This window comes from Acartia tonsa, chromosome 4, assembly GCF_053477335.1.
Source record: "Acartia tonsa isolate MP-2025a chromosome 4, ASM5347733v1, whole genome shotgun sequence".
NCBI lineage: Eukaryota > Metazoa > Arthropoda > Copepoda > Calanoida > Acartiidae > Acartia > Acartia tonsa.
The window spans coordinates 47,275,142-47,290,683 of record NC_137263.1 but is presented as its reverse complement, the minus strand read 5'-3'; the positions used below and the strand labels follow the sequence as shown (position 1 = coordinate 47,290,683).

The window sequence follows — 15,542 nt, the reverse complement described above, 5'->3', positions numbered from 1 at the left end:
ATTTTACTTTATATTTCTAGCGAATATTAACTTTTTCTTTCCTGAATATCTTATCAATTTTTTTATTGTGTAGAATGAAAGCTTACAATTCATTGTGATAAAAAGTTCTCTTCTTTTTAAATATTTCCCTTTTACATTTTTGGAGTACATTTGAAGGAATCAAATTCCTGTCTATGGCCAATTAAAAATGATAATGAAGTAATTGTAACCTGTCCTTATTCTATCCGTATTGTATATTAAGTTATTTTTTGTTCAAAAGTAAATTTTTGTATTATCATGAGTAAATAATAATCCATTTTAATCAGGGTTGTCATTTTGGGCGGGCGCTTTTGGGCGGGCAGTTTTGGGCGGGCGCTTTTGGGCCGCCCAATATAAGGTCCTTTTGGGCAGTTTTGGCCCCCCCCCTTTTAGGGGGAGAGAAAAAGGGGAGGGGGTTAAAAAAGAGGGGGGGCGGGCCTATTTTTTGGGTGATATCCTTATACAAAAGTAACAGGATGTGTTTCTGTTTGTTTGTTTGTCTGTGTGTTTGTACCGAAGGATCTCGCTAACCGCTGAACCGATCGGGTTCTCCTTAAAAGGGTAGCTTCTTATAGGTTCTGGGAAGGTTTATAACTATTTTGGGGGAGGGTACCACCACCCTCCTAAGAGAAATCGCCCCTAGAAAAAAATTACACTCCCCCCAAAACTTTTTTTAATTTTTTTTAAAACTAAAAATAAAAATGGGGGGGAGGAAACCCACCCCTCCCCCCCCCCCAAAAAAAAAAAAAATTATTCCCCCCCCCCAATTTTTTTTTACTTTTTCTTTTTAAATCTAATATAATAATTGGATTATCAAATTTGACTCTCCCCTCCTCAAGTGCCCCTAGAGGCCTCTAGGGCCGTAGCCGCTAGTTAACTATATAAATTAGTAAGCTTTTTTGTATCTAGAGAAGGATTTCGCTAACTGCTGAACCGATATGTTTCTCCTTTCCAGTGGAGCCTTTATAGGTCCTGAGATGGTTTTAGGCTATTTTATTTCTAATAATAAGTCTAGGTATGGTTTTAGGCTATTTTAAATCCTTTTTATATGCTTTTTACGACATTTGCCCAAAAAGGGTGCCCAAAACCACTTTTGGGCGCCCAAAACCCGCCTAAAACCCTTTTGGGCAATTGGGCCGCCCAATATCAAAAAAAGTGCCCAATTCGACAACTCTGATTTTAATCCAACCCTTTAATAATAGTTAAAAATGTTTAGTTCTTTAATTAATAATCCTGTTTATTGTAAAAAACACACAAATATTTCGGCTACAAGGGAAAAGCATCAGAACGAAGACTAATTTAAGCCAACTTTTCACCAGTGAAAATAGATAATCTCTTTTTGGTTTAACTTTTGTTAGACCAATCAAATATTTTTGTCTTGTAAAAAGTAGGCGTAAAACAGTCTTTTCAGATGCACTGTCCCCTGTTAAAACTTAAATATCTAAATAAAAATTTACAAAATAAATCCATAAAGCATGAAAAAAAGTTAACATAGTAAGGATTTGTAACTTTTTAAAGAATTTTGAAAAAAATCAATTTTATGTATGTAATTGTAATAAATACTATAAATATTGTACAGTACAATCTATTGAAACCCCCCAAGAGTTTTTTCTACCAAAATGTTGTGATCATAAAATGAGCAATTTTGGCATCTCAAAATTTTATATAAAAAGTGAATTTCACCTTGATGTAGCAAATATTGATAATGTATAAATATTTAATTATATGCTAAAATATTGTATGCACTAAATTTTAATATAAAATGAATTGCAGATAGTTAGATAGATTTGTAGAATGGGAAATATTCTTCTTTATGCCCTTGGGGCAGCTTTTAGGTAAGAAGATTTATAATTTCTGTTTTTGTTATAAATGAACATGAACAAGACAAGGACTATAACGTGAAATCGTTGCGAAGCTTATATTCAAAGAATATCTATGGAAGGAAAATCAACAAGAATTAAATATGTTTCGCTTTGTATTATAGACAGATTTTCGCCAGGGAGTAAGGGAGGGGACAATGGATCGAATATTCAATTTTTAGGAGTCTCAGACTTTGGGGACTGGCTTAAAGGGAATGTGCAAGAATTTAGCAGTTTCTGACTGAGTTTGGGGACTTGCGCATGAAATGCCGCTACTCGTTATGTATGTTTTGAATATTGCAGACGGGGAGAAGGGATAAGGGAAGTGAGGGCAAGGGAAATAAACACTCGTTGTGTTAGTTTGGAATGTAGCAGACGGGGAGAAGGGAGGTGGGGGTAAGGGGCAAGGGAAATAAACAGAATAAAAAGGGGCAGTCATATTCTTGCTAGCAGCTGGCCGGGTCCAATAATCTTTTAATATAAAAATCACACCAAAAAACCTCAATATATTTCATCAAAAACAAGTTGTGATTTCACTTTACATGACGCTATGGAAATCTAGTATTCAATTAACAATCCCTTTATAATTTCCTACAAATTTATTGGATTAAACTGGATTTCATGCCCTTTCTTTGATAACTCTTATATTGAATTAATTGCCCATTGTCCCCTCCCTTACTCCCTGGATTTTCGCGAATAGTAAAATGGAAAATTATCAATTCAGTTTTGTTGGTCCCAATAAGTATATTGATTGTTATACATTAAGGTATTCCGCATCGGGTTATGATTTTCTGGAGCTCCGGCCTGAAATATCCACACCAATAAACTCTTGGAAAAGATTGATAGAAGGAGTTCACCTCAACAAATTAGGTAGGTAACATCGCTGTGCTTCATTAATACTTAGAGTAGCTTTAACTTTATTGAGAATTTAGGTCTGTCCTTAAATTAAAGTAGCAAAATGTTCTTTTTTATGAACTATCGGTTGCGTCCCTAGTTTTTAGGGGCTCAGTATTTGAAAAGAGGAAGATGGTAGAAAAACTGCCCAAAAAATAGATTAGCCTAAAAACATCTTGGGACCTCTGGGAAGCTTCCTTAAAATTGAGAACGGTTCAGTGGTTAGTGAGATCTTAAATGAAAAACATACTTACTACTTTCTAGTATAGGGTAGATTTAAAATCTTCAAAATGATAGAATTTAGGATTTAATGACAATGTCTTTTAACTCATATTGTTATTAAAATTCAGGTTTGTCAGCTTATGATGGAGTTTTATTTCACGAGACTCCTCTGCTCTTAGAACTTTATACCAGTATGGAACATATTTTAATTAACAGGTATTTTTTTCAGCCTTTCGCGGACTTTTAAATGATTTCATTTTTGCTCGGGCAAAACTTACAATAATGATTTTTCAGTATGCCTAAGAACCGGTTATAATCCATCGGATATTATTCGTTTTTAGAGCCATACTGGCAAAAGATTGCAAACATAGACATTTTATATGTTTTTTACCTATGTTTTACCAATAATATTGCCTTTAAAAGTAATATATATTATATACTATATAGGCCCCAAGAAATAATGATTTTTATTAATCAACGATACACATTTTTATCACGTTTTAACCATTTTTATCCAAAGGCAATTAAATGGATTTGAAGCCACAAGAAAAAATATCTAATTCTTAATATTTGAAACTTTATTTAAATTTCTAGATCTGTGTTTGTGTTTATATTTTTGGATCTTGTGACTTGTTTTTTACTGAGTATATCTGGATATTCAGCAGCTGCCTTAATGATTAAAGATCAAAAGAGGGACAAAGGTATTAATATTTTTTAGTAGCAAATCTACTCCATAAGTGATTGTGTCTGTTTAAGGAGCTCTCTTTTTTAATTCTCACACCCATATAAATACACTCGGAACTCATTTTATTATTTAAACTTAATAGCGAAGCTTCTATAAAAGTATTATGTCCTTATGTCGCTATATCGTTTCTCTTTTCTCTACCTTATTTCACAACTTTATTTGATGTCTTTCTTTCCCTGTAGGTAGCTCTTCAGTATTATTTTATACAATGAATTCAAGAAAGCATTTGATGCAATTTGAACAGTAGTCTCATGACAGTTTTTTTTTCTTCACAAAACCGTGGCAAAACTTTAATTTTTTTCTCGTTGAATTAACTACCTACGTCCTACATATAAGAAAAGCCGGTAAAATGCATTTCTTGAAGGACGCACCTATTAAATTATTTTTCTATAAGTTACGATACATGTTATAGGTTTTGGCTGATATATTATCCTATGATCTTAAGAGATAAGGTTTTATTGTCTGAAACTAAAGATCTCAAAAATGGTTGGTCTGATTAGGTCGTGCTTTTCTGGAACCTTTTTAAATGCCTTGGGGTGTTACAGGCTATTTTCTGACACTTCCCCTTTGTTAATAAGAATTTAGGGGGTGAAGAATGCCCTAGTATTATTTTAATTATATTGATAAAAATAGAATCACTACAAGAACTAAATGTTATGAACCTTCAGGCGACGTGCATCCTGAGTCCGGGTCACTGCTCCATTCCAGCAACCTAATCAACGTGCTGCCCAAGCACATCGCCATCTTCTACCTGCTCAACCCTATGCTCATAGTCAACTGTGCTGCGCGCACCACAACCGTGTGGACCAACTTGTGTCTGGCGGCTGCTTTGCTCGGCTTAACAACGGCTAACCGCGGCCTGGCAACTCTGGCCGTCTGCCTGGCCGCATACCAGAGCATGTATCCGATTATACTGATTTTTCCTCTGGCTATTCACTTGGCGACAGTAGAAGGTTTGTCTTTATTTTTATTAACCAAGTCAATTGTAGCAAAAGCTTTTAAATTAATAGATTTAAGTAAATAGTTGCACATTTTCTAAATACTGGGTTTTATAAATAAGCAAAGTGAGTCAAAGAAGGGGAGAAAAAAGAATGGTTGAATAGAGAGTGTAACAGAGTAAAATATGACAATTTAACTCAAGTGTTAGAGCCAGACTGGACAAAATTAGTTATTTGTAGTATAGATTAACGACAAGAAGTAAAAAATAGAAAAAAAATAATTTTATAGACGGTCCTTATTAAAAGCTTCAATTGAATTTAAAATATAGACATTTGCAAATCACAGCCATGAATTTAAAAAAGCTTAAATCTTCTGTTTTTAGCTAAAGAAAAGAGTGGATTGCGTTCTGTGACCGAAACTTTGTCGTATACAATCTTCTGGTTGACCGGCCTCCTATACCTTTCCTACTTGCTCACTGGGTCAACTTCCTTTCTGTATTCCACTTATGGATTTACCGTGACAGTACCTGAACTTACACCAAATATGGGCATTTACTGGTGAGTTTTATTTCTTAATTCTTTGTTTGAAAAAGTTATGAGAACAAATATTTATCGCATCATAGCGTAAACAGCTTTCCGCGGATATAAAAATGTACAATTATGATACTTAAAACCTAATGGAGTCTTAATTACATATTGGGGTTGGTCTATGAATTTTGCGTTAACTTTTTTCATAAGAAATTTTAGACATGTATGTCTGATAGAAACAAAATGGGAGAATTGTGACTGCTGTTTAAAATAGGCGGCTTAAATTTCATGCAATTATTCCCAATGTCAATGAGAATCCAGTATAAGATATACTATAATACTTGATTCGTCAGTCTGTTGGTAAAACTATGACGAATAGGTATTAGATTTATGTTGTGGAAATTTTATTTACACGACTGATTTCTGTGTAAAGACTGATCAATGAATATCTACTGTATAACTCACTTTGTCCGTCGGTCTGTCGTACTGCTTTAGATGACATCAAACTTTCTGAGAGGAAATATGTTTTTCTCCTTGCTATGTTAGATAGAAATTGATTATTTGGTTAAGATGATTCGCATCTAATCTTTAAAATGAATTGAGCTCTCGGTCTGTCTGTATATTCTGGAATACATTTTATTGTAATAGGAATCATATCTCAGCTGGTATTCAACATAGGCTGTTATAACTTCTCTTTCTATCAGCTTAGATTTTCATTTTGCTCTTAAATAAATGAGGTTCGCTACTTATTAATGTTGTCATCCCTGTTTTTGGTCCTAATACTATTTATTTTGTACATTATATTCAACTTTCACTGAATATTTTACTAATGATTACTTGTCGATATATTCCTCAGGTTAAGAAGTAAAAGTTGTTTGCTAACTTAATTATGAATATTCCACCCCCTAGGACCAAACAATCAATGTTTAAAACTTTGTTGACATACTTGACAAATATGCAATATTATTTCTTTCTTTTCTTTAACATTAACAATTATTTTGTAATGAAAACTTTTAAAGGGAAATTAGCAGGGCTCGGCAGCCGCTAACCTTGTTGGCTACAGCTGAAAATAGACTAATTAAGTTAAATTGGCGGCAAATTGTTCTAAAAAAAATAGCAGGAGCTGGTTTCGGTTACGGTTTTAAAAAAATGTTACTTAACTTATCGGCTGTCGAGCCCTGACAATCATTCCTACAGGGAATTGTCAATAGGAAATTAATAATTTCCCAGAGAACAACAAGTTCTTTTATAAACTTGGGCTTTTGTATTTTCTATTTTTGGAAAGCAAAGGTTTGGTAATATTTTTAACCCGTGCAAGCTAGGCTATAATATTACACTGGTTTCTTAGTCGATTTACTTACATTAATTCTGTACAATATAAATTATAAATAAACTTAATACTTAGTTATCTATTTATAAACATTAAACATATTCTGTCTTTGGTTTCATGTGTGGTAAATTGTTTTAATACTGATAAGTGTGTGTGTGTGTGTGTCATTTCTTTGACTTATGAAGAGTCAGTGTATGTCTTTAATCAGTGATCTAAAGGGATAAGACAATGGCCGATAAATCGATGAACATCCCCAATGATAATACACAAAATTACCCCTTCTGTATATTAAAATTAGTGGTTGAAACGTAGGAACACTTAGCTTATTAAACTAACCAATCAAAATTCACTAAAGTCCACAAAGTTATCAAGCCAACGAATAAGAAAACGTTATCGTAAAACTTTGGGGACCAGTGTAATAATCAGCCCATTGTTCCCTCTCTCTCTGGTCTTTAATATACTTTAAATCCTCTCCTCCAACTGTTCCAGGTCAAATAGAAACCAATTAAACAAATGTTGGATGTTACATATCCTTTTCTGCTTTATTTTTAATAATTAAGTAGGTGCTCTTAATATTTTACTTTTTTACTTAAAATATAAAGTGCTGGTTGATATTTAATTTTGAAATGAATTTAAATATTTTTTTTTGGTGGGGGGGGGGGGGGTTATTCCCTCGGCCTAAGCCCTGCTGGGCTACCCAGTACCCAATTTAACCAAACCTCATCATCATAAAACAAAAACTATCCCCCCAATGTGAAAGCGTAGCGGCCGATAATCTTAATCTAAAATTTCAAAATATTATTAGCACTTTGACATCTCCAACATTTTTTCTATGGACTTTTGAATAAAAGGGAAACCCGAGAATTTGATTAAATTGTAATGTTGAATTAAGAAACACAATTTGACTTGATTCAATAGAGAGAGGGATAGAGGGCAGGGAGGGAGGGGACATTGGGCTGTTTGTTACACTTGTACCCAAAGTTTTATGATAACATTTTCTTATTCGTTGGCTGAACAACTTTGAGGACTTTTATTGAATTTTGATTAGTTAGTTCATTACGTTGAGTGTCCAAACGTTCTAACCACTAATTTTATTCAAAAGAAGGGGTAATTTTGTAATTAATCATTGAACATGTAAATCAATTTATCGGCCATTGTCTTATTCCTTCAGATCTCTGGATAGATGGTTACATCATAACAATCATTTCATTTTAATATTTTAGGGGATTTACGTTTAAATTAAGATCTTTATAATTTTAAGGAAGACATTTAGTTAAATATATACGTTTTTGCATTACATTTTTCATTTTGTAGGATAAGTAAGGGAAAAAGAATAAATAGTTTTTACCAAATGAAACCCGTCCCCCTTATTTTGAAAAAATAAAGAAGGGGGGGGGGTGTGTTTTTCATATGTATGACAGATTAGGTAGGTTTTGTTATATTGGGAACTGGGCATATAGAAAAAAACTACCTCACGCTTATTTTCAATCTGTTTAAAAAATAATGGGAGAGAGTATTCAAAGCTCGATTGATACTTTTGGGGGAAAGTACCGAATAAACGAAAAGAAAAACTACACTAGTTATATGGGGTGAATAATCAAAATCTTAAAACTGAAAGTTTTGTTGGGCATTGTCATATCGAAATAAATGTTCAGAATATAACTAAATAGATTTAGCTATTCTTCTAATTTTTTTTTTTTCAGGTATTTTTTTACAGAGATGTTTGAACATTTTCGTTCATTTTTTCTTGGAACCTTCCAGTTAAACCTCCTGATGTACTGCATTCCTTTATCTATCAGGAAATTTGTCATTCAGATTAGATTAATCATTTTTCAGTATGGCTTCGAATCCGATTAATATCCGCTGGATTAGAACTGGTTCTCAGCTATACTAAAAAATCATTTATAGCATCGTACCACAAACAATTTTCCTCTAATATTAAAATAAAAATCATAGGATTTATACAAGTTTTGTTTACCCGGGCCTTACATTTAATATTTTTTTCATTTTGATATTCGCAGAAAGCTGTCTGAAATACAATGCGATAAAGAATTATTCTTACATTAAGTATCTTTTATTGTGATTTTTCATCAATTAAACGTACTCATTAACAAAGGAACTTCTTTGTGCAAAATGTAAAAGAACCATTTTTTTCCCTATTAAAATAAGCCCCTCTTTTCCTGTCATAAGGTTATACTGTAGATCTCAATGACAATTGAATGGTTAGATTCTGGAGGTCGCCGCTACTCCTGTTTGGTTCCTTCATAGGACTCATTGCTGTGTTCAAATCTTATCCAAGTGTGGGTGATGTTGGGTTATTCCTTTCCCTTCTCCCTTTCTTTCCACATCTTCTACCCTTCTTTAAACAGGTATCAATAGGATTTTTAATCATTTTATATTGATAACCAGCGGCAACACCTCTAGAAATATGCAGTGGCACTTGAGAAAGCCTTAGGAGTCAGTCGACCACTTTTGATTATAGTCCAAAAAGTAAATGAAAAGTTTATTGTTAAGTGATTTTTTCTAGGAACCATTTCTCTTGGAAGTGTGGTAGTACAAAAAAAACATTAAAGTAAAACAAAAAACATTAAAATTAAAGTAAAACAATAGAGGAAAAGGGGTTAAATATCATATGTATGAAGAAAAAAAAATATTTTCGTTTTCTTGTATGTTGTAAATTTGTAATTCCTAGACCATATCGACTGCCGGCCTCCTGGTTGCCACAAGTGTACTTGCTCCAGTGCTGTGGCACCTTTGGATCTATAACAACTCCGCCAACGCCAACTACTACTTTGCCATCAACCTGCTGTACTCCAGTGCCCTCATATTCATTGTGACTGACTTGTTGCTGGCCCAGGTCCGCAGGGAGTTCTATCTGGAACACGGATACTCAACTATTGACAAAATGGTTAATGGGAAAAAGATGATTTTACAATTGAAATAGACTGTATGAATTATTTTTTATTTTATCAAATTTACAAAGTCTAAAACAGACAGCAAAAATTGAGCAATAAAAAAGCAAATCCTATAAAATGTCACAAAAATGATCTCATTATTATTTTTTCTTCAAATTCTTTTGGCAATGACAATTTTTTTCTCATTGTATTATAATATTTTTATTTAGCATTATTGAATTATTGAACTGTGATAATCTTTTATACCTACTTTTAAATGTGTTTTTTTAGCGTGGTTGTTAGATTTATTTCTTTATGTTTTTACCCTTTTCTATCATAAATAACTAAGGAGGAAATCTTCACAATGTTTTTCTCAGGAGTTATAGGCCTCCCTATTTGAGGTTTTGAGGTCTCCAGGTTTTAATTATAGATTACAAAAAAAAATTATATACCTCCTACATGTAACTGTCTTTTAGGATATATTTTTGTGATATACGTTATTTTTTAAAAATAGATTTGGGTATGACTTCAGGCAAATTTTCAGCCCTTCCATATTCCTTCGAACAAAGAGCCCCTAGATGCTGGGAGCACAGCTGCTAATTCTGTTTTATAAACTGGAAACCACATAAAACTCAAATTATATAAATAAACCCTATAATTATGAAATATTAAGTCACTGATACTAAGTTTGTATTACCCTTAAGGCCTTTTGTTTACCTAAGCTATGGTGTTCTGTATTGTTGAGTCAATATTGTATTTATACATAAAATATTTCAGATAAAATGTAATTTGCGACCAACAAAGAAGCAATTTTCTACTCTTGTCCTTTCAAGGTAATTATCAAGAATTGTGGGATGGTCTTTCCAGGGATTAAAGGGAAAAGACAAAGGCCGATAAATTGATATACATCCCAATGATGATACACTTAATTATCCATTCAGTGGCGTAAAATAAGTGGTTTAAAAGTTTGAACACTTAACTTGATAAACCAACCAATCACAAGGTCCCCAAAGTTAAGCTAACTAATAAGAAAACATTATTATAAAACTTAGTTTTGGGACTAGTGTTATAAATAGCCAATTGTTCCCTCTCTCTCTCTCTATTAGAAATCTTTTAAATCTAGAAAAGATTTTAAAAGCAGCAAAAAACAGCGAACAATTTTATTTTTGAATATCAAAAGGTTAATCTTTAAAGGATTTTTTTCCCTACAATTTACAGGGCGACCACTGCATACTATATATACTATTTATACTATATAGGATGAATTTAGATACTATATCATACTATATGACCAAAATTTACTATATATACTATATAATATTACCTTTATTTGACAAAAATTTACTACATATACTATATCATTTTACATTTATATAACAAAAAACGAATATTGTCAGTTTTGTGACAATGCCTCTTAAGGATCGTTTTGTCTTATTTTCACAGTAGGTTTTCTCCTATTTTTAGCACCTGCGGGGGGCTCCAGCCCTGCGGGGCAATCATTAACATTTATCTTACCTAACCTAAAATAACCTATCAAAAGATACTTTGATACAACAAAGATGCTTAAAGCTCTACAGTAAGAAAGAGATGAAGAAAATCCCTTAAAATATTTTTGTTTGTGATTATGTTTTAAATTTCAGTTATTTTTCATAGAATTAACTTAAGGAGGAGGGGGAAGTTTGACCACTTTCGCTTACTCCGTGATTATTGGGCTAGGTATTAATGTGAGACTATAGGTTATTTGGGATAAAAGTTTACTATTTGGTAGTAGTTCCCTTATATTTCATATTTAATCATTTTTGGATAGGTCTCAATGTTCAGGTGCTGCAGGCTGGAAGGTGGTTTCTGGACGGTAAAAAAATTTTTGTTTGAAGATTTAGAGATCAACTTATTAAACAAAATATGAATCTATTTGGATGTTATTAACATATTGGAAGAAAAAAATAAAATTGGTCTCCAAGTTCTGGTCTTGCAGGCCTCCAGGGGTTTTTGGGGTTCAACTTATAAAACAAAATATGTATCTTTTTGGATGTTATTAAAAATTTTGAAGAAAATATTAAAATCGACCTCCCAAGTTCAGGTCCAGCAGTCCTCCAGGTCCACTTTGAACAGGTAAAAATTTAAATTTCTTGTTTGAAGAGTATATACAACAGAATATGCATCTTTTTGCAGCACCTTAACCTGGAGGTCGATTGTTATTTTATCTGTAAATACATAAATAGTATCTTAAAAGGTGCTTATGTTGTTAAATATACCATTATCTGTACCATCAATAAGAAGTTTGATTTTTATCTGTCCTGAGTCCACCTGAGGGTCTACAGCACCTGAACCTGTGTCATTTTCTCTTCAAATATGCAAAAAAATATCCAAAAAGATGCATACTTTGTTTATAAATTAACCTCTAACTCTTCAAACAAGAAATTTTAATTTGAAAGTTGCATATTCTGTTTTTTAAGTTGACTTCTACCTCTTCTAAGAATAAATAGATTCATAACCTGTCCAGACCTGGTGGCCTGCAAGACCAGAACTTGGAGTTCGATTTTAATTTTTCTTTGGTTATGTTAATAACATCCAAAAATATGCATATTCTGTTACCTCTAACCCTTCAAATAAGAAATTTGAATTTTTTACATGTCCTGAGTGGACCTGGATGCCTGCAGGACCAGAACTTGGAGGCCGATTTAAATTTTTCATTCAGATATGATAATAGCATCCAAAAAGTTGCATATTCTGTTTTTAAGTTGACTTCTACCTCTTCTAAGAATAAATAGATTTATAACCTGTCCAGTGTGGACCTGGAGGCCTGCAAGACCAGAACTTGGTGGCCTATTTTAATTTTTTCTTCAAATATGTTAATAACATCCAAAGAGATGCATATTTTGTTTAATAAGTTGATCTCTAACTCTTCAAACAGAAATTTTAAGATTTTTTACTAGTCCAGAAAGCACTTTCCAGCTAGCCTGCAGCACCTGAACCTGGAGACCTATCCAAAAATTTATAAAATATACATTAAATACTACCCAAAAGTAAACTTTTATCCACGATGACCTATAGTCTCACATTAATACTTAGTCTAATAATCATGGAGTATGCGAAAGTGGCAAAACTCCCCCCCCCCCCCCCCCTTATATGTGAAATTGATTTAATAACAACTTTGCTTTAAGCTATTATTGATGATGTATATACTATGTATTACCTAATAATTCTAAGTCCGATACTGTATCATACTATATGAGTAAAAGAAAATATACTATATATACTATATGGAAAAAAAATATATACTATAAATATACTATATTTTTTTTGGAGTGGTCGCCCTGAATTTAGAGAGAGAAAACTTGCTCAAAAAGAATTTAAACTAAGAAATATTTGATAACATCTCTAATTTAGTTTTTAATCTATATACCCTAATAAAACATTAAGATTAACCTTTTTAGGATTTGAACCTTCTTTAGAGACAACATTTTGATGATAAAGTAAATATGCCAAACCAATACGTTACCGGAATATCAGTTGCGGGGCAAGGAGGAGTCGGCGGAATTACCACCTCACAAACAGCGGCGGCGGGGGGTGCCGGTGTGGTAACAGTTTCGGCCGGAGCCGGTGGTGGCATACCTACGGCTATGACACTCGGTGGCGGAAATATGGTTGTTGGGGGTGGTATGGGACAGATGGCGACTGAATCCCAAGTTTTAGACAAACATAGGTAAGGGCACTTTGGGTTTGTGGAGAGGGTGTCGAACCACCAATTTATTTTTTGTTCTAAAAAGTTAAAGCAAAATAAAGGGGGGGGGGGGGAAATGTGGTGACTCGTGCCACGACATACCAGCAATTTTATTTTGGGTGCTACTCCCTTAGTTTTAGAGATAATTGGGTGAAATCTTTTGGGCTGGGTCACTAATTACCCCAACTAGAGGTATCTTTCAAAAAAAAACGGCGGCGGGTCCGCCGCTCCCGCCGTTCGCCGCCATTTTCCGCCGCCGCCAAAAAAATTTTTTTATTGCATTTCTCGCCGAATTAGGCAATTTGGAATCATTTGAGACCATGTTATTTTTTTCAAAAATTTTTCCCCTTATAACCAACCCTGCGGGGGGATCAGCAAAAAAATATTTGAATAAAAAATGGCGGCGGTACCACCGCTCCCGCCGTCCACCGCCATTTTCCGCCGCCGCCGCCAAAATTTTTTTTATTGCATTTCTCGCCGAATTAGGCAATTTGGAATCATTTGAGACCATATTATTTTTTTCAAAAATTTTTCCCTGTGGGCGGCGGAAAATGGCAGTGGATGGCGGGAGCGGTGGTACCGCCGCCATTTTTTATTCAAATATTTTTTTGCTGATCTACCTCAAAAGATTTTGTTTCAATATCTGTAAAAGCACAGGAGAAGCACTGAATTTAAGATATACCTTATTAAACGAGAATTTGAAAAAAATGACTTAGTCCCCCTGCAGGGTTGGTTATAAGGGGAAAAATTTTTGAAAAAAATAACATGGTCTCAAATGATTCTAAATTGCCTAATTCGGCGAGAAATGCAATAAAAAAATTTTGGCGGCGGCGGCGGAAAATGGCGGTGGACGGCGGGAGCGGCGGTACCGCCACCATTTTTTTAATTCAAATATTTTTTACTGATCTACCTCAAAAGGTTTTGTCTCAATATCTTTAAAAGCTTAGGAGAGGCACTGAATTTAAGATATACCTTGATAAACGAGAATTTGAAAAAAATAGTCCCCCCGCAGGGTTGGTTATAAGGGGAAAAATTTTTGAAAAAAATAACATGGTCTCAAATGATTCCAAATTGCCTAATTCGGCGAGAAATGCAATAAAAAAAATTTTTTTGGCGGCGGCGGAAAATGGCGGCGAACGGCGGGAGCGGCGGACCCGCCGCCGTTTTTTTTGAAAGATACCTCTAGTTGGGGTAATTAGTGACCCAGCCCAAAAGATTTCACCCAATTATCTCTAAAACTAAGGGAGTAGCACCCAAAATAAAATTGCTGGTATGTCGTGGCACGAGTCACCACATTTCCCCCCCCCCCCTTTGAAAAATTGAAATGGGGCGATTTCATTTCTGAGGGCGGAGGTACCCTAATAAAAAAAGAGACATGAACCTTTCGGACCCATGAGAAGCGTCACTATAAAGGAGAACTATTCATATAAGTTTAGGGTTAGTGAAATCCTTCTCTACAAACAAACAGTCATACATGTATTTTGTTATTTTTATAAGATATAAAACAGCATTACTTAGACAATAGCTGATTGTTAAAACAAGAGTATCTACACTACATTTAATTAAAAACGAATGAATAAATAACAAGTAAGAATTTTTTCGTGATCTGATATTTCATTTTAGATTAAATGAGCTGGTGAAAGAAGTTGATCCCTCAGAACAACTGGACGAGGAGGTCGAAGACGTTTTACTCCAAATTGCTGACGACTTCATCGAGCAGACGGTAAGTCAGGCATGCGCATTTGCCAAGCACAGAAAGGCCAACACAATTGACGTGCGTGATGTTCAGCTGGTGCTGGAGCGCAGTTGGAATATGTGGATACCTGGATTTGGCCAGCAGGAGCTTAGACCTTACAAGCGGTCAGCCCAGACAGACTCACATAAACAACGTCTGGCCGTCATTAAAAAGGCATTGAAAAAATATTGATACGTGTTACACAAGTGGATTTAATTCACGTTAACTTTATAGTGTTTATTATTTATATTTTCTAATGGAATTTATACTTTCCTATATGAAAAATATCTCTTACTACTGTATTACATTACTATTATAAAATGAGAACGAATAAAGTACCTTATTCATTACACAACATGATTATTTAATATTAATAAGCAATAGAGAATGTTACAAAATTAATATAATTGAAACATTTTAAAATGTTTTTTTTTATTTATGAGAAAATTGAAGTAAAAAGTGCCACTCCTTTAAAAAAAAAAGTTTGCACACAATGTATTGCATTATATTTTAAACTATTAGTCCATGCACTTGTAATAAATATAATTATTAATTATTAGTGTTGATCCAATGGTAACTCATTTCAGACTCATAAATGAGTACGAGAACTCCTTGTGAAGAAATAGAAGAGTGATAATCAGCTGATTTCAAGCAT

General features: G+C 33.8%; 2 protein-coding genes across 2 annotated transcripts; both read left to right on the top strand.

The window, feature by feature from the left end:
- The first annotated feature begins 785 nt into the window (after positions 1 to 785).
- PIG-U (phosphatidylinositol glycan anchor biosynthesis class U) lies at positions 786 to 10,211 on the top strand. Its single transcript, XM_080158570.1, has 9 exons — positions 786 to 1,853; positions 2,644 to 2,747; positions 3,122 to 3,209; positions 3,588 to 3,694; positions 4,407 to 4,691; positions 5,060 to 5,234; positions 8,238 to 8,333; positions 8,762 to 8,903; positions 9,227 to 10,211. The coding sequence occupies exons 1-9, from the start codon at positions 1,813 to 1,815 to the stop codon at positions 9,476 to 9,478; spliced, it is 1,290 nt and encodes a 429-aa protein (XP_080014696.1). The 5' UTR covers positions 786 to 1,812; the 3' UTR covers positions 9,479 to 10,211.
- On the top strand, positions 10,203 to 15,475 carry LOC145317478 (transcription initiation factor TFIID subunit 12-like). The gene is made up of 3 exons (XM_080158573.1): positions 10,203 to 10,261; positions 12,866 to 13,134; positions 14,776 to 15,475. The coding sequence occupies exons 2-3, from the start codon at positions 12,911 to 12,913 to the stop codon at positions 15,077 to 15,079; spliced, it is 528 nt and encodes a 175-aa protein (XP_080014699.1). The 5' UTR covers positions 10,203 to 10,261; positions 12,866 to 12,910; the 3' UTR covers positions 15,080 to 15,475.
- The last annotated feature ends 67 nt before the right edge of the window (positions 15,476 to 15,542 follow it).